Source organism: Taudactylus pleione, unplaced genomic scaffold (assembly GCF_031769625.1).
Source record: "Taudactylus pleione unplaced genomic scaffold, aTauple2 ptg000015l, whole genome shotgun sequence".
Lineage (NCBI taxonomy): Eukaryota > Metazoa > Chordata > Amphibia > Anura > Myobatrachidae > Taudactylus > Taudactylus pleione.
The window spans coordinates 37,443,055-37,469,545 of NW_028284417.1; the positions used below are offsets into that span (position 1 = coordinate 37,443,055).

Genomic DNA, 26,491 nt, shown 5'->3' on the forward strand with positions numbered 1-26,491 from the left:
GAACCTGCCCCGCCATCACCTGAAGCAAGAGGTTGTGACGCGGTGGAACTCAACCCTCTATATGCTTCAGAGGATGGAGGAGCAGCAAAAGGCCATACAAGCCTATACATCCACCTATGACATAGGCAAAGGAGGGGGTATGCACCTGACTCAAGCGCAGTGGAGAATGATTTCCGTGTTGTGCAAGGTTCTTCAGCCCTTCGAACTTGCCACACGTGAAGTCAGTTCAGACACTGCCAGCTTGAGTCAGGTCATTCCCCTCATCAGGCTTTTGCAGAAGCAGCTGGAGAAAGTGAAGGAGGAGCTAAGACGGAGCGATTCCGCTCGGCATGTGGGACTTGTGGATGAAGCCCTTCATTCGCTTTGCCAGGATTCCAGGGTGGTCAATCTGTTGAAATCAGACCACTACATTTTGGCCACCGTGCTCGATCCTAGGTTTAAAGCCTATGTGGTGTCTCTCTTTCCGGCCGACACAAGCCTGCAGAGGTGCAAAGACCTGCTGGTGAACACACTGTCAGCTGAAGCGGAACGTGACACGTCAACGGCTCCTTCTTCATTTTCTCCAGCAACTGGGGCTGCCAGGAAAAAACTTAGGTATCCTAAGCAACCCGCTGGCGGTGATGCAGGGCAGGCAGGACCAAGTTTGGACATCTGGTCCGGACTGAAGGACCTGACAACAATTTCTGACATGTCTACTGTCACTGCATATGATACTGTCACCATTGACAGAATGGTGGAGGATTACATCGGTGACAGCATCCAAGTAGGCATGTCAGACAGTCCATACCTGTACTGGCAGGAAAAAGAGGCAATTTGGAGGCCCCTGTACAAACTGGCTCTATTTTACCTGAGTTGCCCCCCCTCCAGTGTGTACTCCGAAAGAGTGTTTAGTGCAGCCGGGAACCTTGTCAGCGAAAGGCGTAGGAGGTTGCTTCCACAGAATGTGGAGAAGATGATGTTCATCAAAATGAATTATCAGCTCTTCCAGGGAGACCAGCCTCCAGAAGGTACAGAGGGACCTGTGGTGGTGGATTCAAGTGGGGACGAGTTAATACTTTGTGAGGATGAGGATGTACACACTGAAGAGGGTGAGGAATCGGTGGATGAGGAGGATGAGGATGACATCTTGCCTCCGTAGAGCCAGTTTGTGCAGGGACACATTAATTGCCAGCTTGTTTTGTGGGGGCCCAAACGAACCAATCATTTCAGCCACAGTTGTGTGGCAGACCCTGGCGCTGAAATGATTGATTTGTTAAAGTGTGCATGTCCTGTTTATACAACATAAGGGTGGGTGGGAGGGCCCAAGGACAATTCCATCTTGCACCTCTTTTTTTCTTTGCATTATGTACAGTTTGGGGCCTAGTTTTTCTAACTGCCATCCTGCCTGCCACTGCAGTGTCACTCCTAGATGGGTCACGTGTTTGTGCCGCCCACTCGTGTCGCTTAGCATAGTCATCCAGCTACCTCGGTGCAACGTCTTGGACATAAAAACACTATTGTGAGGTGTGAGGTGTTCAGAATAGACTGGAAATGAGTGGAAATTAAGGTTATTGAGGTTAATAATAGCATAGGAGCAGAAAAACCTACAAATTCTGTGATTTTAGCTGTTTTTATGCTTTTTTAAAAAAAAATACAGATCCAAAACACAAAACCCAGAACCCAAAACACGGAAGGGTGGTTTTGGCAAAACCAATCCAGATCCAAAACACGAAGAAAGATCCAGATCCAAAACCAAAACACAAAACACGAAAAGTGGCCGGTGCACACCCCTACTTAGAACCCAGGACAATCAAATACTAGCCACGTGTGACAAAACAATGAAATTAGTACTTCCAGAGAGTTACATAGCATAGAATTAACCCAAACATATAATTAAGCCACGTTACTGGCAAAACTATGTTTATCATTCAATTCTATATGCCGGTATCTCAAAAGGTGCCCCCATGGTGTACAAGTAATAGATTAACACAATCCTGCACCAAACTAATAACCCTATCTTACTCAGATTAAATACATGTACATATAAATACTAAGTAGACCCCTATTTTTAGTAATATTTAAAATTATTTTCTTCTTATATATTTTTTCCCATTACCTATAAAAAAACTTTATATCCACGGAGAAAATGCTAAAAAAATGGTGGTTTACCGCCTACAGACTAGCCTGACACATTGTTTCAATAGACTATAATTCTAATATCATAGTCTGTCTCATAAAACATCCAGACTATAAAAATACTCGTAGTGCGTTATGCTCATTCAAACCTCTTGAATAAACAGTGTCCAGCCTATATATCCAACGTGCCTCCAATCTTCTCAATGCTGATTCACGATCACCACCCCTGATTGGCGGTGGGACCCAGTCAATGAGCCTACATCTTAAGGAAGACATCTGATGGCCTGCTTGTACCCAGTGTTTAGCCCCTGGTATATCCGAGGTCCCAGTATTGAGCGCCTGCCATCTGTGATTCACAGCTTCTGTGATTTGCTATCCGCTCTCTAAAATTTCTTGTGGTAAGCCCCCCAATTGGCAAGTCCAAACGGACACGTTAGTAAATAGATTACAAAGTCCATTGTACAGTGCAATCGGTGTCTGATTGGTATGGCAACCCCACTATGCGGTTGGTGGTTCCTGAAACCATTGACCTACAGGTCATACAATAAGTGCATTTAAGCATCCCTTTTTAATTTGTGGAAGCCTTGTCTCACTTGATGTTATAGATGAGTTAGTCGCTGGTCTCATAAGGAGCTGTTTTAGATTCGGCCCACATCTATATGCCATAATAGGCTGATGTACAGTATCTTTCTTCAATACTGGGTCCGTTGCTATAATAGGCCAGTTATTTTTATAGGCTTTGAAAATATCATGAAACTTGTCAAAACAGCTGGTGAAAATCATCCTCTTATCACGGGCTACATCTTTTCTGGGAGAATGATTTAACATCCTCTGCCTCGCTTTAGTCAGACATCTTTCAATTGTCCTCCTATCATATCCATGTTGTTCAAAGCATTCTTTCATCTCACAGATTTGATTTTCAGATAATTCAGAGTCTGTATTAATCCGTAGTACACATAAGAACTGTGAGATTGGAAGGCTTTCTTTCAGCCTTGGTGAATGTTGGCTTGTTGCGTATAATAACGTATTCCGGTCATTGTGTGCTCATTGTGTATTTAAATGAGCACACAATTCTGTGAATTAGCAGCTCCACCATTTTGTGAGTGACAGCAATCTCATTCTGTGTGAGTGCTGAATCTGCAGTTAACCACAGGGTGTGATGGCATACCATATCTGTATTGCGCAAGGAATATGTCCATTAAGGCGTCAGCCTTAATGATCGTAATTTCATTGCTTTTTGGAGTTTGTGTGGCAGAAACTTAATAAGTTTTGTGAATTTTCAGATCATGTCTAAGCAGCCTTAATGGGACATGTGAAACCGTAAGGTTTTTTGCCTATGGAATTTTATAGCTTTTAAAAAATGTATTAACTATCAGGGTTTGGATGAGCAAACCGGGCCACGTGCAGGGGAGAAGGGCAACAAAATGGTACAGTAACGCAGGTGGAAGAGGGGACAGCACACAAGAGGTTGGTTTAGGAGATGCAGAGTGCGAGACGGCTGTAGGCATGTGAGGTAGCGGCAGCAGCGGTGGTGCAGAGCAGTGGCAGCAGTGCAGTGCAAATGGCGCATCAGTGGGCGACAGAGGGCTCACTGGTAGTCCGTATGCACCTGAGAAAAACAAATCAATAAGTCACAGATGGACGAATGCAGCAGTGAGATCCATCTACGCATCTATGTTAAAAATTGGATGTGTAAATAAAAAAAAGCATAGCCCCGCCCCCCCCCCCCAGAAAACAACCAGTGCCGGGCTTTGGTTGTGCTAAATACAGGGGACAAACGATGTAGGGGTCCCCCATATTAAGTACAACCAGCACCAGGCTTTTCAGAACCAGTCCTGGTTGCCAAAATATGGGGGACAAATGACGTAGGTGTCCCCCATAATTAGCGCAACCAGCACTGGGCTCTGAGCCAGTCCTGGTTCTGGAATTCAGGGGATAAAATGCATAGGGCCCCCTGTATTTAACAGAATCAGCACCGGACTTTTTCTAGCAGGGGGGTAATGCCACAGCCAGGGGAGCCCTTTCACGGGCCCCCCAGCCAAAGCATCACCCCTGACTGCTAGTCAGCCCAGGCCAGGGATCCCTGGGGAGTTGGGGACCACCCATTAAATGGGTCCCCCGCTCCAGGGCACCCCTAGTCCCAAGATGATAGCCTGGGGATATCCCCAGCAGGGTTGATTTATGTTGTGTGGTGCAGTAGTACTACAGGTCCCAGCAGACATCCCCCGCATACTGGCACGGAGATCCACAAGTACCAGCAGGCGGGGCACGAAGGTCCTCCTGGTACCTATAGTATCCCTGCAAAAAAAATATTAAAATAAAACAGACACTGTTTTTTAAAATATTTTATTTAACGGGACCTTCACCTGGGGGGCGGCAGCCTTAAGCTCTTTTACATGGCTGCCGTTCTCCCAGGACTTCTATGGCGTCTTCACCTGGAGGGCGATGGTCTTTAAGCTCTTTTTCCTGGTCGCCCAGCCAGGGCTGCCGCGGCGTCTTCTGTCTTAGGCAGCTCTTCTCTGCTGCCTCCTCGCCGCCGGCTGAGTGCACTGCAACTCGCGCTGGCAGTATTTAAGCCAGCTGAGGGGGCGGGGCGATGACGTCGTGAGCCGTGATTGGCTCGTGGCGGCCATTTTTAATTAAAAAAATGGCGTGCTTGGTTTTCACCATTGAATTCAATGGTGAGAACAGCTCATTGGCTGAGAGGCGGAAGGCTCCCATCTCTCAGCCAATGAGCGCTCTGCACCGGGATTTCTGGACTGAAATCCCGCAGCGGAGCTGTCATTCGGGTAGTAGTGTTCTTAGAGAACACTACTAATGTTCCTGGGCTCGGGTAATTGTTTTTTTTTTGGTTTGCCTACTTTGGAATGAAGAGGACAGATCCGCGCAGAGGAGGAGGTGAGTATGATATTTTTTATTACTGGTAATCCATTGGATTGTCTACTGGAGAAGAGGACAGATTGGCTTCAGGGACACTAGGTGAGTATGTGAGATAGTGTATGCATGTGTGAGTACATGTGTGTGTGCATGTATGTTTTAATAAAGTTATACTTTTCTACAGTGTGTGTGTTGTGTGTTTTTTTAATATATGCAGGGGAGGCTTGCTGGAAACTGTAGTTTCTTTATTGGGGGGTCCCCAACTCCCCATGGATCCCCAGCCTGGGCTGACTAGCGGTCAGGGATGATGTTGCGGCTGGGGGGCACGGTGAAAGGGTTCCACTGGCTGTGGCATCAACCTCCCGCTAGAAAGGGTCCGGTGCTGGTTCTGGGAAATACAGGGGGGCCCTATGCATTTTTTGCCCCTGTATTTCCAGAACCAGGACCGGCTCAGAGCCCAGTGCTGGTTGCGCTAAATACGGGGGACCCCTACGTCATTTGTCCCCCGTATTTTGGCAACCAGGACCAATTCTGAAAAAAAGCCTGGTGCTGGTTGTGCTTCATATGGGGGACCCCTACATCGTTTGTCCCCTGTATTTAGCACAACCAGTACTGGGCTCCATAGCCAGGGGCTGGATGGTTTTTTGGGGAAGGGGCCACACCATTTTTTTTTTTACATTGTTTTTATTTTTAAACACAGAAGCACAGACGGGTCTCACTGACCAGTACGTGCTCCTGTGTTTGTTTGTTTTTTAAACACAGATGCAGTTATCACGGAATTTTCAGGTCCGAGCCTGCATCTGTGTACTGCAACCTCCCCCAGGTCCTAATGCCTGCACCACAGCCGCCCGCACCGTCACCGCTAACGCCCGCTACCGTCCCCGGCCGCAGCTAATGCCCGCTATCCCCTACCCCCTCATCCCGGCCACAGCAAACGTCGGCTTACTGCCCCCCGGTACCAGCCATCGCTGCCGCCCGCAAATGACGACCATCTTGCTGCACCCAAGTGAAGCCACTATGACTCCACCTACTGGAGGCTCCTACTGAGGCTGCGCAACAAGTTGAAAAGTCCTATCTCTACAATGGCGCAATCTTAAGGTAATAGTTTCAAAACTGTTACTTTCTAATTTACCTGAACCCCAAAAGCACGTACCCTGGCACAATAAGCTACCTAATAAAACAAACCCCAAGTCTAAATTCGCCACCTACCCTGAGTTATGCCTTCCCCAAACACCCCCATAGACTACAGCAGAAAAGTGTCCGAACTGAGAATGTCAGAAAAATGTGACAGTTGGAGCTTTAGATTACTCCAAAATCCTAATTTTTTAAGTTTATGCACTGAAATTTGGCATGCAGCACCCAGTGACAGTTCTACCTGGCCATACCAAATTTCAGATCCGCACCTCTAATAGCTTTTGAGGTGTAGCCCCTTGAACACCCTGCCCCCCCCCCAGGAAAATTCTCTATGGAGAAATCTGTTTTTTTAGATGCAGCCTTAATATAATATATATAATATAATATATATATACGCGTGTATCAGCCCGGCACTCGCCAAAACAAAAATATTACCGTAGTCGGGTGCCTCCTGTATGGATAGCTGATAAGGTAGAAAATAACCAGCGGCACTTCGAGATTTGAGAAAATGCAAAACGATGTCAAGAAAAGGCAGACATTTCGGGGCACACACGCCCCTTTGTCAAGGTGAATACTTGTGTATATATATATCTATATCTATATATATGTATATATATTGTGTGATTTTTTTTCATGCATTTACAATGGCCAATCACTGTGTCCAGCAGTGATCGGGACAGAGGCGGAGTTGTAGCCAGAAGGAGGGGCAATGGAAAGGGCACTAGGTAACTGCATGGCCAGGGGAGGAGAGAGTGGGGGACGGGGACAGAGCAGTAGCCGCTGACAATGCCGCAGCTACTGCTTCTGTAGCTCTGTCACAGGCAGCCGAGCCGCTGAAGGAAGAGGTGGGAGAGCCGTCGGCTCCCCGTGGATAGAGCAGCAGCCACTGCTAATAGGAGCTGCAGCTGCTGCTTCTGTAGTTCTAATGTCACTGGCAGCCTGCGCCGGGAAAGGAAGGGGTGAGAGAGCCGTCGGCTCCCCGGAAGCAGAGCAGCAGCCGTGGCCAACAAGCCGCCACTGCTGCTTCTATAAGTCACAGCCACACCGGGGGACAAGGGGGTGGGGGTCCCGCCGGCTGCCCAGGCCAGGGACACAGCAGGACAGCCGCGCCGGGACGGGGGTCACGCCGGCTGCCCAATCACTGCTGGCCACAGTGATTGGGACACACAGGAGGAGAATCCGAAGATGCAGAGGGACCAGCAGGTCCCTCTTATATAGGCGGCTGCGGGAAGATCAGCTTTCCGCAGCCGCCCAGTGGGTATTTCTGACTGGTCGTATCAGATACGACCATGTTAGGTAAAGCCCAGTCTGGTATGGTCGTACCTGATACGACTGTGCCAGGTAAGTGGTTAAGAAAGCGATGGGACATCCAGGAAGAGATAGCAGAGAGGCAGTTGGAGATACAAGTGAAGAGACAGGGGGAGAGGTTAGGGGAGTAAAGGTAGATCTGAGTATCATCGGCATAGAGGTCAAAAGAGCTGATGAGTTCAAATAGAGAAGACATATAGAGGGAGAATAGGACAGGCCCAAGAACAGAACCTTGGGGAACATATACCGTTAGTGGAAGTGGGGGGGTGGGAAGGAGTCATAAGAGGAGACAGAGAAGGAACGTCCAGAGAGGTAGGAGGGCAGCCAGGAGAGGACAGTGTCACATAAACCAAGGGAGTGAAGGATTTGCAGGAGAACAGGGTGGTCCACAGTGTCAAAAGCAGCAGAGAGGTCAGGGAGAATGAGCATAGAGTGATGGCCCTTGGATTTGGCATCTAGCTGTAGAAAACCTGGCACATATGCTGCATGTGCAGATGCAGTTTCATACTGAAGTGCGTACAACTCTACATATTGATATACAGGGCAGCAGGAAGGGGTGACCTGGGGGCGGTACCAGCCATAAACTGCAGCCAGTGCCCTCCTCCGGCTACCACGCTGTGTGGGAGCGGGGGAGCTATTTTGTCAGTCCTGGGCGCCACAATTTCTGATGGCAGCCATGTATTTAGGATCCTGTCTGAACAAGAATTCTAAAAACAGAATGGAGTGAATTTAATATCTATTTTACTCCCATTTTTAGCCATCATTTAATTTCTCTCTACTTTAATGGTTCACAAGTTCATCATTCCCTTTCAAAATACATTTGCAGAACAGGGATTATAACAACTGTTAATCATTATTACAATGCAATGCAGAAGCAGCGCTACAACTGTTATTTACATTTGGCTTATTGAGTTGTTTTAAGCATTCATGAGGAACATAAGGTAGCCATGGTAACTATAGCAACTTCGGTAGGGGAGATGGATTAAAAACTATCTATGTAGTGCAGGTGTAAAATAAAAAAAAAAAAAAGTTGGATACAGTCCCCAACACAATAGTAAAGCAATAGAAAATTACTTCTGAGCTTTTCTATTTCCACATTACAGACAGCAAGATGAAGCATTAGCAGAGCACACCTATGTTCTACAAAAAGGTTAATACTATAGGCCTACACATGTGTGGGGAAATAATACAAGAAAACATAACCAACAATTGAATAATTTATTTACATATCTAAACTATTCTGTTTTTTTTATTTTAATCTTTTTTCTATAATGAAAGATACAAAATAAGTCCCTAACATGTGACGGTGTTGTACATACATTGCCTTGCAGGTTAATTTAAACAAAAAAATGTATTAAAAGAACTATTCAAATGTAACATTTTAAAGTTAAAAAACTAGTGCACAATGGGTCTTACCTGGCAAACTCTAATGGCTTGATCTAATACTGTTTTGGTGTCAGTAGCATAGTCAGGACAAGGTAATGTGGACCTGCTGAAATGGGCTTGTAAAAGAAGGTGTGCTTTGGTATGTCCGGTGTCCATGGAATGAGGGTTCACTTCAATGGGAAGGTGTTTTGCCATATCACTGTTCAGTTGGTCTTCGTTGTGTCTTACGGGGAGATCTGTGTACTCTTCAGCATCCTTTAATATACAAAATAAGAAGTTTAAAAAGAAACAATTTGCAACTGTATAAAGTTCAATACTACACCTTAATCAACTATTTAATTCACTTTAATGTAACCACTGCATGGTTGGTGAGACAAAGCCCTTAACGACAAAATGCAAACCTCCATTGTAACATTGTTTACATGGCTATAAACTAAAATTAAAAATCCATAGATTCAAATTGAATAGAACCTCATGAACCATACACTTGCCAGGCTCATAATATTTATCCACTGGATGTTCCACTTTTCATATGGTTTTTACATATCAAACAACAAATGGCAGACTACAAGCACAACAACAATTTCACATTTCACAGCAGTAAGCTAGTGTGGTAAATACTAGAGTGTGAAAAATTACATTACACAGGCTGTACAATATTTAAAATAATATATCAGTCAATATTTTAAATAAATTTGTATGAAGAAATCACACGGGCTGCAATTGTTGGACTGGCTATTAGTATTAGTAACAATGCATTTATTACATGGTGGGTGATCTGGCGTGCCTCCATGCTGCCTGTCAGGAGTAAACATAGTTTCCTCTCACAGTTACTGCTAACAGCTCTGGTGTTATTTGCCTTGCAGAGGGGTCTTACCAATTAAGCTATAGAGATGTACTACCATATGGCTATTCTTCTGTTCTTTTTTTATGCACTAGATGTACAATTAATGACTGCCTACTGACTTGCTAAAGGCTTCTAATATAGAAGCTGCCATTAAATATCCTAATTGCCAACTGTTCTTAATTTCTACGATTTTATGATCTGTATATGCCCCTATTTTTCAGTACTGACCAAATACTCAATAAAATTTCTCATTTTTGCATGTCAGATCTAATTGCTACAATTTATCCTTATTGCCTAGGCTTTGTGATTCAACATTTATTGAAGAGGCGTTTTTAAACTGCAAACATATATTAGAATCAAGTTCCAAAACCTGCCATGGTGGGAACTGTAGTGGTCCAATATGCTTTGATGCAGTGAAACTACAAAAAAGTGTCCATGGAATTTATTCTAAAATGTTAGCAATTATGAATTGTGTGTCCAGCAGAGAGCTTTATACTAAAGAAAGACACCAGACACACAGCAATAACAAAGTGACTTTAACCATAAGAGTACTCATTCAGCAGATTCATTTTCCAGAACTAGTTGGAGGAGTTTCTATTAAGATAAAAGGTGAAGGACAGTTATGGTGGACAATAGCTGCCTTTTTTAAAACTTCAACAGTGGTTCATGTTTCAGGTTGTCACCTTCCACTGTCTTTCCTAATTACTTACCACAGTACCATACCACAGATACAGGGCCGATGCAAGGTTTCTTGGCGCCCTAGGCAAAAATTCACCATACCAACGCTGCTCCCCTCAGCCATCTACTTAAAACCTCACTAACACGCTTTTAACAAAACCTTGGGAACAACATTTGTATGTACACTCTGTGGACAGTAATATGGAAACATATTTTTTCCCCAATAAATTTATGCCACACAGCTGTGCTCCCAATACATATGTTTGCCAGACATTAGTGCCCCAATACATAATTATGCCACATATAAGTGCTATAATAAGTAATTATGCAGCACATCAGTGCAACAATACGTAATTATACCGTACATCAGTGCAACAATACGTAATTATGCCGTACATCAGTGCTACAATACGTAATTATGCTGCACATCAGTGCCACGATACGTAATTATGCTGCACATCAGTGCCACGATACGTAATTATGCTGCACATCAGTGCCACGATACGTAATTATGCCACATATCAGTGCTACAATACGTAATTATGCTGCACATCAGTGCCACGATACGTAATTATGCCACATATCAGTGCTACAATACGTAATTATGCCGCATATCAGTGCTACAATACGTAATTATGCTGCACATCAGTGCAACAATACATAATTATACCGTACATCAGTGCAACAATACGTAATTATGCCACATATCAGTGCTACAATACGTAATTATGCTGCACATCAGTGCAACAATACGTAATTATACCGTACATCAGTGCAACAATACGTAATTATGCCGTACATCAGTGCTACAATACGTAATTAGGTGCCACAATACGTAATTATGCTGCACATCAGTGCCACGAAACTTAATTATGCCACATATCAGTGCTGCAATACGTAATTATGCCGCATATCAGTGCTACAATACGTAATTATGCCGCACATCAGTGTCCGCAATACATAATTATACCATGTTTTAGTGCACGGAATACATAGTTATGCCATATGTCAGTGCCGCAATACATAAATATGCTGCCCGTTAGTACCTGCAATACAGTAAATAATTAGGCCATACATCATTATTTATTGCTTAATTGTAAATTTGAGTCAGTGACCTACTAAATAACATTCCCCGCCCCTTTCTGTTCTCAGTGACAGTACACCTGCTAGCTACAGTATCTTTTTTTTTTTAAGTTCTGCAGAATACACCAGCAGACCCCTCTGCTGCTGTATGCTGCAGTGATTGTATACAAATAATTACACTAACTATACACTCAACCCAAAGCTTGCTGAGCTGACGTACTGTACCAGCGCTGGTTCAGGCTTGGTTAATGTTTGTTAATATTCTACTCATCAGGCTCAGCTCAGCACTAACAGTCCTGCTACCCATCTTCTGCAAAGGAGGAAGAGGAGTTAAGAGAGGGAGAGAGCAGGCCAGTGGGCGGGCGCCCACACTCGTATACAGCACACGTCAGTGCTCCTTGCGCTGCTGACAGCCTGGGCAGACGAGGAGGGGAGACCTCACACTCAGTGCCAGGGACCCAAGGTCATATATGGGTGAGGTGATAGCGGCGACAGCGGCTGGTTAGACCCGCGGCCACCGCTAATTCATTGTAAAAGAAGGATGTCTCTTTGAGCTCTTTGAGACAGCCTTTATTTTTTAGTTTAATTAACTCAGTGACGCCCTTAGGCAGTTACCTAAATCTGCCGGTCCTGCACAGATAGCTACACAGAAATACTATTAACAGTGACTGCTTTATTATTGGAGACTCAAAATACTTCTGCTGTACAATAGTTACATGCGCTAGCACATGAGCAGCTACAATTGTTCTTCCGCTACCTTATGTATCAAGTGCTGTGCACAAATCTTAAGCTCATTTGGACAAGGACATCTTTATCCCTGTGAATATCATGACACACACAAATCACATGCAGTGATATGAAACAATGTACAGTACTGTGCAGTGAAAAGTATAAACATGGCTTTGGATCAAGGGGAATGTGAAAAGACAATGTTGTAACAAGACAGTTTTCACGCACAAAAATAAAAAGGAAAAGTAGCTGCCAAAAATTCAGAACGCACTGGAAGCGCTCCACAAACCTGCTCAGTGTTGCACTGGTGGACTTAGATGGTCTGCCCAGCACATTTGAAGGGGCATGCCTACTCTCTACCCTGGGGATACAGAAGAAGGGCACTGTGCGTAACGTAAATGTTGCATCAAGGTCTAACCACCACTTTACCTGGACCCACTTACATTTAATAATCTTCAGTTTTTCTCCTAAAATACTGCTCGGTTTAGCTAAGTTTATGGCCTGAGTCATATAAATTATGAGAGTGACAAGACTTCCTTAATGTGTTTTTTTATATAAAACAATGGAAAAAATGTACCTAAAAATTATCTATTCTGCAATAGTGCAACTGGAAGGGTATCCAGATGGAAGATTAACAGTCAATAGGTTGACACCAGATGGTCAACATGGTCAAAATGTTGACAGGGACAAAAGGTCGACTGAAATATGGTCGAAAGTGTAGAAGGTCAACAGGGTTAAAAAGGTAGACAGGTTAAATGGTTTTGACACAAAAACGGTCGGCACATGTTTTTCAACATTTTTAAGGTTAGGGTTAGATGCTAAATGTAAAAAATAATAATGTCGACCATTTGAACCTTTCGACGATTTGCACTTTCGACCATTTGTAAGTTTACCTTTTGTCCAGGTCGACATTTTCAGCATGCTGACCTATTGCCTGTCAATTATCTGGTGTCGATCTATTATACCACACCCACTGGAAGGTGCAAAATGTGTCCAATTAAATGCATCGGATGAGACCGTTCTCTGCCAATTCACTGTTTTTGTATATATGTATTTGCCCTTCTCCAAATAAAGATCACCCCTAAAATTAGTTTCAATACTCTCGTTCTGCAATATGGAATCTCATTTTTTCATTTCTCCACGGAACTAAAACTACAGGTGCACCTATTCCACAGTCTGCAAGGAACATCTTAAATCCACCCAACATTCATACAACAAGATCTGTATGAGGAAAGTGGAAGATATGCAGCAGAGAAAGCCGTCAAGTGAAACTACTACCACATAAAAGAAAAAAAAAAGTGGTTTATTTTTCAAAGTAATATTTAGTTTAATTTTCATATTATTTTCTTATGCGCACCCCACTAACATCATCCTGAGAAAAGTATGGCGAAGCTGTTGCCTGGCAGGGCCATTGTCCTGGCACTTGGCAAAAGCGACTGCCGGTGGTAACCTTTGTCAAGTAGCGAAAAAAAAACACTATATCCAGCTACAACAGTTAAGCTGAAGATATAATTTTTATGGCTTAATTAATCAAAGCCATAGCTAGGCATATTGGTGCCCTATGCCAGAAAGAGTATTGGTGCCCCCCCACCTATATTTTGAACAGGGATAGTGCACGGGGAAGACATGTGCCAATCATAAAGGGGGCCTGGCCTCACAGGGATGGGATGTGGCCATACAAAAGTGCCAATTTACATTACACTGCACATTAGTTTCCGTTATTCACATTACACCGTACAGTAGTGTCTGTTATTCACATTACATCACAAAGCAGTTCCACAAACCCCTTAATACAGGTTACGCCACACAGTAGAGCCCCTTATACACATTATGAAACACAGTAGTACCCCTTATACACATTATGTCACATAGAGCCCTTATACACATTACGCTACACAGTAGTGTCCCTTATACATGTTATACCACTCAATCACAGCCCACACTGCCCCCACTCTCACTGCTTCCCGTCACAGTGCCCCCACATCTCTCCAGTCCCACTTATAGCTATCACTGCCCCCAATCACAGCCCACACTGCCCCCACTCTCACTGCTCACAGGCCTCACCTACAGCTATCACTGCCCCCAATCACAGCCTACACTGTTCCCTGTCACATATGTCAATGCCCCCACTCTCACTGCCCCCCCTTATAGCTATCAGTGCCTCAAATCACAGCCCACACTGGTACCACTTCTAGCTATCACAGCCCACACTGCTTCCCCCTCCCTGCCCCCACTCATAGCTCACTGCCCTCCTCACACAGACACCACTCATCTATCTCTGTCCCCAATCTCATCCCCACACTGCTCCCGCTCACACTGCACCCCTCAAAGCTTACTGTCCTCCTCACACTGCCCCCACTCATAGCTCATTGCCCCAACTCACTACTCAAACTGTCCCCTCTAACAACTCACACTGCGCACCCCCAAACTTGCCCCCCTACAGATCACACTGCCCAAACCCCCTCCACCCCCTATAGCTCTAGCACACTAACCTGCAAACTTTGTTGCTGTCTCCTCTCCTGCTAGTACCCTCCTTGTGCTGGACAGCTGGCCTCCACAGTCCACCACACACACCTGGTTGGGCTGACTGCAGTGCTGGCTGATGACTAAACAGGACAGTTAATGCCCCTGGCGATCCTCCTCCTGGCCTGGTCAGCTTGCTGCAAGTTGCTTGTTGTTAATAATGGCTCCCCTCCTTCCTCACTTGGCCCGCCCCCTTCCTCCTCACAGCCAGCCAAGCGCTACGCATGTCTGGCTGTGACATCTCCACTTGCAGTGGGGACGGCAGCCGCTGAGTGTGGTGAGTGGGCCCGGCTGAGGCACCGGCTGCACCACCCTCCCTGCGGCCCTTCCCCTCTTTCCCTCAGCCAGTGCGGCCAGTGTTAGACGCTGAGTGTGCGCTGGCTTTCATGCATTAGATGCACTGGGAACATTGTGGTGGGCGGCCGGTTACGGCCTCAGGGCTGTTGTGGTCTGTGCGGCGACACCAGCTGCACCACCCTAGTTACGGCCCTGTAATTAATTAACCTCTTAAGAGTAAAGCAGAGAGAAAAAATGCCTTATTATGCTTTTGGCAGCGAAATATGAAATGTGTAGCAGAAATGTTACCAGTCTAATCCCAAGGATACATGCAACAGAATTATCCTCAATGACTGCAAGTATTCAGTAACTCTATGGCCAAACCTATTTTCATGTATTTGTGAATGTTGGTTCACTGGTAATAATTTTTTTATCAGGGCAGCACAGAAAATGTAATGGTTAGCATTACTGCCTCACAGCACTGAGGTCGTGGGTTCGATTCCCACTACAGTACTAACTGTGTGGAGTTTGCATATTCTCCCTGTGCTTGCATGGGTTACCTCCTGATGCTCCGGTTTCCTCCCACACTCCAAAAATATACTGGTAGGTTCATTGGCTCCTAACAAATATGAACCCTAGTGTATAAGTATGTGTATGTACATGCGGTAGAACATAGATTGTAAGCTCAGAAAAAAACACAATTCTGGCGCTTTTAGCTAATCACTGTAAATCAAATATAAGAAAATAGAACTGCAGCAGATAACGAACCTCTGTGTATGTTGATAATTTGGAGAAACTGAAAAAAAGCAAAATCTGCGTTGACGCTATATTAAATCAAATAGATGATTGGAAAAGTACTAATGCGATAATGAATGTACATAAATATTTAATATCCACTAAGGATGCCACATAAAATCAATAACAAAAAGAAAATACATATAACACTCTAAAAAATCAATCTGATATTGTACTTTGAAATGATTATAAAATTTTGTAACTATTAAATGTATCGATACAAAAGTTGCCAATAGCTGTAGTCCAGCACAACAGAATAAAACACGTATAATAGATGCTGAGAGCTGTAAAGAGCTGTGGATTATGTTTTGCGCTCATATATATAACTGGTAGAAAATAAATAAGTAAATTGAATTTTTTTTTCAGGACAAATATCACTGCTCTGTTAGCATAATGGAACTTTATTGTAATTGAATTATCTTTGGACAAACATACAAAAATCTCTTTTTGAAGACTGTTGATAAAAGACAAACCACATGAAGTTGACCAAACATTAAATTAACTGGTTTCTTTCAGTTACTGGCCCCAATCCAGTACCCCAAAGCTGTCAATAATAGCAGTTGTCTCCCTCACTCTTCAGTCATTTAGAAGCAACAGAACGCTCTGCGTAAAAGTCTTTGCGGACTTTACAGCTCTGAATTTTCCTGGGAACCCTGTATGGTGATGTCATCACAAAGTTTAAGAAAATTCCCCCAACTGTTGAGCAGCCTTCTGTCAAGGAAAGGAGTGAAAGCGAGAGAGAGAGTCTCAAAGCCTCCAAGTGTGGTTGCTATCGCTGTTACTACTATCGACAAAACATTTCCAACAAATATGGACAAAGTGTGTATAGTATTATATCGAGTCGTAACTAACTAGACAGCCTGTGATAAAACTGGGTTTGAGATTTCTTTAATTACTGTACATTGCACAATGAACACTTAATTGACAAGTTACTAAAATGAATCCCAATCCATTACTATAAAATACCCACTGGGACTGCTGAAATCCACTAAAACATGTAATCTCAAATAAAAACCACTGTTATAATAAAACAATATAAAAATCAAATCCAATTACACAAAAACCTTTATATTTCCAAAGGACATTTCTGGCTTCTAGGTCTATTTTTTCCTCTGCTTTACCTGATTAATAATAACAAAACACTTGAGAGAAACACAGCAAGTAAATGACTAGAATCTCACAACACAATTCACTAAAAATACAAAGTACATCATATAAAGACATACTCTGTGGTTTACAAGACTCAGTCAGACACATTAACAAGCTCAATCTTATTACTTACAGATTGCATTTTTAAACTGGAATAATTGGTTTACTTAATTTCCTGTTTGAAACTTTTAAGTACAAATTGTTAATTCTCTTGTCTTCATGTAGGCAGTAATTAAAGGAAATTGAGAATAGCAAGTGAAGCTTTGATTCAGATACAGGCGAAGATGAATGGAGGGCAGTAGGGTCAGCAGAGTCCATTATATTCTTATGTGAGATGCTGGTGCCAATGCCCTGTCTTTGTTTGTTTAGTGGAGGCTGGACGGACTACTAACTGCAAATCTCTACCTCTGATTTGACCAGGCAGGCTAACATAAAGATGTCTCCCGGTTGCAAATGTTAAATGACAGTGATTGACAATCATACGATGAAGTCTGCTTGTAACCCCCTGCTACTGTTTTCAGATTGCAGCAGAAAAGACAGAATCAAGAAACATTCTTCATAATCACATCAAATGGACCCTGCTGTTCACTCAATATTTTTCATTTTCGTTTCCCTTTTCATTACAAATGACAATCTGTTCTGCAAATGCCAAGAACTCAACAGTAGTAACAAAAGGAAGAATGAATTTATCTGAGCACATTTTGACTGTGTGCTTATTTTATAGTTGTGCTAAAATTGTATACAATATCTGCTTGTGTACCAGCAGAATGCTTGAAATAGCTGCTCAAATTTTATATTAATACAGCAAGTTAGATTTGATGTTTTACACACAAATAAGCTGAGACATAAAATAATGTTTTACCAATAACAACTGTACAATACTGTATATAGTACAACCAATTTTATGATGTAGGGGTCATTCACTTAACTGCAAGGTTCTGTAGTAGCATTGTAGGTAATGTTTCTGTTTTCTGTTTTGGTTAATTAGCTTTACTTAAAATGGTGCAAGCAAATATAAGCAATGTTTCCATCACTGTAATTGTAATTTTTCGGCAATGATGGAAGCTTGTGGCTAATTGGTCTCCAAAGGATCTTATAGTAATTATTATCAGTCACTTATATAGTGCCAGCATACCCCATTGTGCATTACACTTGTGAAGAAACTGTAATAGAACATGACTGGGTAATAAAAAACAGACATTGAGGTAAGAGTGCCCTGCTCACAAGCTTACAATCTATAGGGGAATACACATTGATACAAAAGGATAGGTGTTACCTACTGTATTACGTTGGTCCAGCCATATTGCAGAGGTTCTTGGTGGGCTGTATGATACAGTCACACAGGAATGTAGGCCTAGGGTCAGGAGAATGTGAAAGTGAATATATGTAAAAGTTATGTGTGGACTGTATATATGGGATGTAATTGGGTAGGATAGTTTATGGAGGTTATGTGGGTGGTTCCGGAATTTCATAAGCCTGCTTGAAGAGGTGATTTTTCAGGAAACGCACCAAGGTTTGGGACTAGAGGAAAGTCTTATCGTGCATGGGAGGGAATTCCACAAATTGTGCAGCCCGCAAAAAAGACCTGTAACCATGAATGGAAGCAGGTGACACGTGCTGATAAGAGAAGTAGATCTTATGCAGAGCAGAAAGGTCAGGTTGGGAGATATTTTAAGATAAGCAAAGAGATGTATGTTGGTGCAGTTTGGTTAATAGCCTTGTGTTTAAGTAAAAGTATTTTATATTGAATTTGTTAGAATACTGGTAACCAATGGAGGGATTGACAGAGAGGAGTAGTAGATGATAAATATTTAGCAAAGAGGGTTGATTGTCGAGTTATCAACACTGATAGAGATATTAATTTGGTAAATATACCTGGCCAGTGGAAATATACTTCTGTTTTGGAAAGCTTAAGTTTGAGGGGGCGAGATGACATTCAAGATGGAATGGCAGAAACACAATCAGTAAGTCTCAAGTAGCTTGGAGGGGCATGGGAGCTGAGACATAGGGCTACGATGAGCACAGGAGTCAGAGCTCTACTGATTTGTGAGAGTATAGGATCAAGAGGAGCTGTAGTAGAGTAGGAGGATGAGAAGAGTATGGGCTATTTCACACATGCCGGTTTCGGCCAGTCAGGCAAGAACCGGCCGGCTTTTTTCTGGCACTCAGTGCCTTTCATAAGCAGCGGCTTTGAGCCGCTTTTTATGTCAGGTGTTTTTTACCCATATTGGGCATGCGCAGCAGCAGCGCTGCTGCACAAGCCCGGCCGGCAGAAGCCAGTGTGTGTGAAAGGCCACGGCACCATCCTGCATAGTAGTTTTTTCCGGCTATATCACGGCGACAGTGCCGTGACCGTGTCGTGTGAAAGGAGCCTGTCCTTTCCCTGCAGTACTATATTTCCCAGCCAGTTAAATACCGGGCGGCTTTTTGCCGCCCGGTCAAAACCGGCATGTGTGAAATAGTTCTATAGATACTTCATCTTCATTTGTGGGCTCAAAAGAAGAGAATGTGTCAGAGGGTTCAACAGAAGGAATTGAGCAGGTTGGGGGCTAGGGAAGAGCATACCATTTCATTTTGGATCTTATCAATATTGTCCTTGAAATAGAATGCAAGATTGTAAGCACTGACAGTAGCTGGTGGGTTGAGTGTGGGAGGGGTAAGAGGTGATTTAAATGTATTTAAAAAAGTTGCTTGGGGTTAGAAGCTTCACCAGAGATGAGCAATCTTAAGGGAGTTTCAGTGGTGTTTCTCCCATATTCCAGCAGCTTTTTTATAATTAAAATTGTATTCAATTATATTTATCTAAGTATATATTTCTTTTAACAGCACCTAGTTGCTTTCTTTTTTCCTAAATTTTAACCATGACTTAAAATCAATGTACTAAACATACTTCCATAAAACATTTATTAAAGGAAAACCATTGGAGGCAAGTTTGAGGGCAGAGCCACTATTCAGGACACATGTAATATAAATGTCACCCATTACATCAAATGGTGTTCAATCCTGCAATTCAGTACGAACTATTAACATCACTGAATCATGAAAACTGGTTCAGGTGACAAAATAGCTACATCCACTGTGTGTAGGCACCAAGCACACTTAAAAAGGATCAACAGCAAATTATTAATTGGTAATAGTAGCTAAAACTATAAGCATCACTTCTTTCTTTATAATCAGTTTTCTATTACTCTAATAAGAATAAAAATTACAGAACAAAGATACAAACCAGTATTTTAGTTCTGTAATTTTTCTTCTTATTAGGGTAAATATGAATAATCTCTCAAGTTATCATTACTTGACAAATTATGCAATACATGGTGGTCATTTTGTTGGACAGCATAAAGCAGAGCCCGATTAAGACTCCATGGGGTACTAGGCAAGATAATCGTTTGGGACCCCGTCCTCCGATTCATTGATATCACTTTATTTACTTATTATATGCACACCTGATTCATACTGATTAGTATACACAGATCACACCACTATCACACACATATATCTTATATCACAAACCTGATACACACTGATCACTATATATCCGTCAAACTTATATCTTACATCACACACCTGATACACACTGATCAGTATACACAGATGCCGATATTAAACACTGATCACTATACACAGGTCTCACCAATATTACGTCTAATTACTTACTATTCATGTTAAGAAACTGCAGAACAAAGAAAACATGTCCCTTTTTATATCCTCTCCCCTCACCCATATCTCCAACTGTCTCTCTGCTATCTCTTCCTGGATATCCCAGCGCTTTCTTAAACTTAACATGTCTAAGATTGAGCTGATCATCTTCCCATCCTCCAGCATAACCTCAATTCCCACAATTTTATTATCAATTGACGGAACAACTATCTCCTCTAGCCCCAAAGTGCACTGTCTTGGAGTTATCCTGGACTCCTCCCTCTCCTTCAAACCACACATTCAGCACCTCTCGCAGTCCTGCCATTTCCATCTCAAAAATATTTCCAGGATTAGACCCTTTATCACCCAGGATGCTACTAAAACCCTCATACACTCACTAATCATCTCCAGATTGGACAACTGTAACTTCCTCCTATCTGGCCTCCCAGACTCTCACCTTTCTCCAATCTGTTCTCAAAGCTGCTGCCTGGCTCATCTTCCTCTCCAAACGTTCTACATCTGCCTCCCCTTCCCTTTCAGAATCCAATTTAAGGGTCTTAAACTCACCTACAAAGCCCTCACCCAATCCTCCAGTTCCAAGATTTTCCCGTGCTGCCCCCTACTACTGGAACTCTCTTCCTCTCCCGATCAGTCTATCCACAACACTTCAAACGGGCTATCAAAACCCACTACTTCATCGAGGCCTTCCAGCTCTCATCCTAACCCACTACTACATGCTCTTTCCTCCTTGTCTACCCCATCTGTGTCCCATCTGTTTGTCTGCTCCTCTCCTTTCGAATGGAAGCTCTCAAGCTGCTCCTTATACTTTGTTCCACTCCTTTCTCCCCACAAGGGCACCTAACACTTGGTTACTGACTCCCTGCTGCTTAATTTAAGTGTTTTAATCGCTAATGCAGCAATGTATATAAACCATGTCTTTGTCCTGCATTGTATTGTACTGTAAGTCTCTTGTTCACTTATTTGCTTATGTACTAAGGCGCTGTGGAACACTTGTGGCACCATATAAATAAAGGACAATAATAATAAAACAATAATGTGGCACCATTTAAAAACTACCACCCTATTAATAAAAAACATTTACTGTGAGGAAGAGTTGTGGTGATACTGTACTCAGCGTATTGTAGAAACTTTAGAAATGAGTAATTCAAATATTTGCAATTAGGTTTTTAGTACAGAAGACAATTGAAGACAATTTTTTTTAATGGATGAAGGTGTTATAACCTGGGGATCATAGTAACAATATGTTGATATTTATTTAGTGACATATTTTGTGGATAACAATGCTATGTCCAACTCATCTTTAAGTGTTACTATCTCAGTTTCTTCTAAATGTAACATAACACCTTCACCGCTCGCCGCTTCAATTCTCAGTGACCCGACCACTGCCCAAAGCTCACCTAAAATATGCTACATGTACTGCATCTAGCTCACTGCTGCATAGTGCATGTATCAGGCTTCCTGCACAGCTCATTCATTATATCTCAGCTTTAATACTATGCTGCTGAGCAGGAGGAGTCAGCAGAATGAGAATGTGGAGAGCCCTGATTGGAAGAGCGTAGTGAATACTCCTGTGGCCACTGTGATTTGCTAAGAGTACAGAGAGTGTTGTGCAAGAAACTCCACTCCTATTACACTGCACTTTTGAGCAGAGCTGTCAGGCATACAGCCTACCAGTGCCGCAGAAGTGCTGGCACCGACAAAACTCTCTAATTGAGCCGCCATGCCCTATTCTTGGAATCAAAGCCCTCAGAGCCTTTTTTATTAACAAGATAATTTTTTATTTTATTTAGGCAGCTTGTGGGCCACCTACAAGCAACAGGGCCTTAGGGATCTGCCTAGGTTGCCCTGTGGATAATGAGGCCCAGGCATTAAGTGTAACCTTTAAATGACACAGCCTCTACGTATCAGAAAATTGTACAAGAAATGTCTTAGGATCTGCATCTGTTCATTTAAGACCATTTCCTCCCAAAAACATATGGATTTTGGTAATATTAAAATGATCCATTTATGGGCAGCTTCAAACTATAATCACCAGTTCATGCAGTATTAGAAAGGCTTGCACTTTGTCCTTCCTGGTGAAGTCCAAAGATGAAATGCATTGAAGGAGCGGAGCCCTTGACAAACTAGGCATAGTCAAGAGGGTACTGCATGGTGCTGCAAAATGCTGTGGTAGCCCTTTTGGGTCAGGATACCAGTCTAAATGGCTTTTCAGTTTTACTAATAAAATGTACACTGTAAACAAAAATTGTGAAAAGAAATATACATTGAAAAAATGCTTTCTTTTAATAATAAAGCATTTTGTCTCAATTATAGTCTTCTGTTAACTGAAATGGTAATAACAGGACTTACATTGCAGTGGTACATGCACCTCAATAATGCTTGTTACATAGGTCTTATTACAGCAGTTAACAATCCCTTAATAAAACTCCAGCAAACTACTGATCTAGGTGGGGTGAACTTACCATGCATTAAAACCTATTCTTTGGACTGGATAGGAGGTCATAGTCATTATAGTAATTATGGCATTGAACAAGCATTTAGTCCTGGAACTCATTTGGTAACTTTATTACATATGCCCCCATCCTCTTTCCCAACAGATATCAAAGAGAATATACTTTTGTCTACCACATGTGCGGCCTGGAGACAAACTCGCTCAATGTTAAAGATGTCTTGGTCTCACTCATTTTTTCTCCCACTATCAGATAACCCTCTTTTTCCTGGTGGATGGACATCCCCTTACACAAAAACCTGGTCCCTTCATGGTTTACGTTACTTATGTCATATGATAGATGTTGATACTCAACAGCCTTACTCACATGGTCAACTTCAACAGCGATTTCCTAATTTATCTATTTCTATTTTTCCATATTTACAAGTATCTAGTTATTTACAAAGAACAAAGAGAGGGATTATGTAGACAGATAATCAGTTTAAACTTGATGACGCTCTTCGTTTGAAACTTGGTGATCCCTTTTCTTCTTCCGATATATATTCGTATATAAGACCCACAATAGATTTATCTAAAATAACAGGAGGTCTTGCCAAATGGGAAAAAGATTTCCCCGAGCTAGATTTATCTTTCTTAACTCAAGCCACCAAACGATTAAAGAAAGATTTGATATCCACTTCTTACGCAGAAATGAATTACAAAATCCTACACAGGGCATACTATACCCCTAGATTACAATATTTAACCGGGAAATCTGCAAACGCCAATTGTTTTAAATGTAGAGCACCAGACGCTGATATATATCACTGTCTGTGGTCATGCACATATGTTCAACAATTTTGGGAACAGGTTTATTTGTATATTAAGAATACGTTACACATAGATTTTGTGATGACCCCAGAATGGGCCTTTTGGAACAGATACGAATTATCCTCAACACATACACTGACTAAATCTGAGAAATGTCTTTTGACTAAAATAGCAGCTACAGCCAAAAAAACTATTTTATCCTGTTGGGTTGAACCCAATGTACCCTCTATTAATCTGATGTTGCCAAGAATAGTTTATTTGTTTAATATGGATTGGTCCTTTACATCTATTGACAAAGAAAAATTGTCAGGTAAATTATTTTAAATATGGCTCCCTCTTATTCAAACATTATCGCCTGAACTGAAAGCGGCTCTTAAGCGCAGTTTTCAATGGACGACTTGGTACAGTTTAGCAGTTATGGAAGATCAAACACCTTTTTAAAATGTAGGACAATGCAAGTGTTAATGTTAATGATTTAAAGAATATGTATGGTTTTTGCTTTTCTTCTTTCTCCTTCTGGTAGATTTACGAGGAAACTATTTACAAATAAAGCTGATGATTAGTATAAAGGTTAAACAAGACACTATTACTCCAGATGACAGTTGGAGTAACTTATTCATAATTTAACAATCATTGTGTCCTAGGATTGGGTAATGGTTTATTAAATGACAGAGTGGGAAGGAGAGAGGAGGAAGAAATTGTTTTTGTTCTGTAATAATTCCATATTGTTCAAAAAAAAAAATTCTGTAACAATGTAATACTGTGAGTTTGTGTCAAATAATAATAAAAAAGAAATAAAAAAAAAGAAAATCCCTTAATAAATAGGGCAAAGCAATAACAAGCCCATAATAGTGCTTTTATCTCTGATAAAACTGGTCATCAGACTCCTAATTCTATTATTACAGTGATATATAAATCACATTAAAGTTAAGCTGGGTAGACACTTACCTGAGATATCCGTGTCAGCAGTCCCTGCAGCCAGTGTGTACGGGTGGTCGGCGGGTCGCCCGTACACACATGCAAATGCTGCGATATATCTGCATATTGGCTGTGCTGAAGGGTTGACCTGATATCTCTGTGAACAACGTCGTTCAAAAACATATCGGGTAAACACACCACGACCCACTATCAATATATATGGTTCTTTGTTCAAATTATATATCTGATAGTGTGTACACAACATCACTTGGCACGAAAAAGGTTACAATTATACAGTGTTTTTCAGGTATTGCTTTTTACAAAAATCTAGTAATTATAGACATTTGCTAAATATTATTTTCCTATAGCAAACTAGCAATGTCATGCTGTAAAGTTTTATTACAACTGCAAACCTGAAAGATATCATTAGAGGAGTCAAAGAATGGCTAATGTGCTGTGGCTCATTAATACAAAGCTTTTGCATTTTGTGTCCCTGTCCTGTAGTGACCAACACAGGAAGTGTGAAAATCTCTTTTTTAGATTTCAGTTCAGCTGAAATCAAACGAAAGCCAACACAGATGGCTTCATGGCATGTGCGTAGAGTTTACGCTAGCTCAGATTTATGTGGGGAAAACAAATAAGAGCATTGGGAAAGATCTCTCCCCCACACACAGGAGCTGGCCACATGGTGAACAGCTGGGTGTTAGCAGTCCTTAAATAACAGTAACCACACTTTGCTACATTTCTTCACTGGTAATAAAACAGTAGCACGAAAGGTGTTGGCAATCGTTTGGGCTTAGCAGATCACAACGAAATTGTAATTTTTTTTTATTAAACATGCAACTAGGACAATTTCTGGTGCTGTTACAATAATTGTAAGGCAACTTAGTTAAAAGAAAATATAAAATATAAAATTAAATTTGATCTAGGGATTTGTAATGTCTTATAGATGTATAAAGAAGTTCAAAAGAATTATACATGGTTCGGCAGAAATGAGCTTCAGTGGCCCAGAGCATGCAAGTCATGTGCAAGAAGGCTTATGTTTTACTATATTGTCAACAAAATAATAATTTTAACAAACACAATACTTTAATTACTTCCATAAATAGACAATATCACAAACAATATGGAACTCCAATATATTGACACCAAAGACAGTGTGCCTTTAACCACTTTTCCATATTGTTCTCTTATGGGTGGCACTGTGAGCAGCACCACTGCTTCACAGTACTAGGGTCTTGGGTTCTATTCCAACTAGAGCATATCTGTGTGGAGTTTTTGTGTGGGTTTCCTCCAGATGATACCCTTTCGTGGCATAGCCCAATAACATGCTGGTTGGTTAACGTTAAAGTATGGTAGAACGTTGAAACTGCAAGCTCCACTGATGCTATGTAAAGGTTAATAAATAATAATGCCACATCTTCCAGGCTAATTTTTATGAGTATACTACATGTCTCACATTAGATGTAACTAGCAAACAGTTTCTGAAAATAAATCTCTATAACAATAGTTTGAATGATGTAAATCATTGTACATGTGAAATTAGCTAGCCTCAATGAATTAATCATGTTCTTCATTCTCTGTCTTTATAGAATTCATTGAGTATCAGAAGCAATGATTTTAAAATAAACAATGGAAACAAAGCCGTCACAGTTACCGGCAGCAAGAAAGGCTTAAAAGTTGCTGGTAATGCATTAATATTCAGTGGAAGTGAGAAACCTGCCTACATAAATATATCAACACATCCCCTTAGC

General features: G+C 41.9%; 1 protein-coding gene across 2 annotated transcripts in view; it reads right to left on the reverse strand.

Moving 5' to 3' along the window:
* The window catches only part of ASCC3 (activating signal cointegrator 1 complex subunit 3), an 884,679-nt gene that overhangs the window by 49,433 nt on the left and 808,755 nt on the right, over window positions 1–26,491 (reverse strand). For both annotated transcript variants that reach the window (XM_088472337.1, XM_088472346.1), the window contains exon 37: window positions 8,851–9,075. In XM_088472337.1, the coding sequence (XP_088328463.1) occupies window positions 8,851–9,075 (225 nt within the window). The remainder of the gene's footprint in view (window positions 1–8,850; window positions 9,076–26,491) is intronic.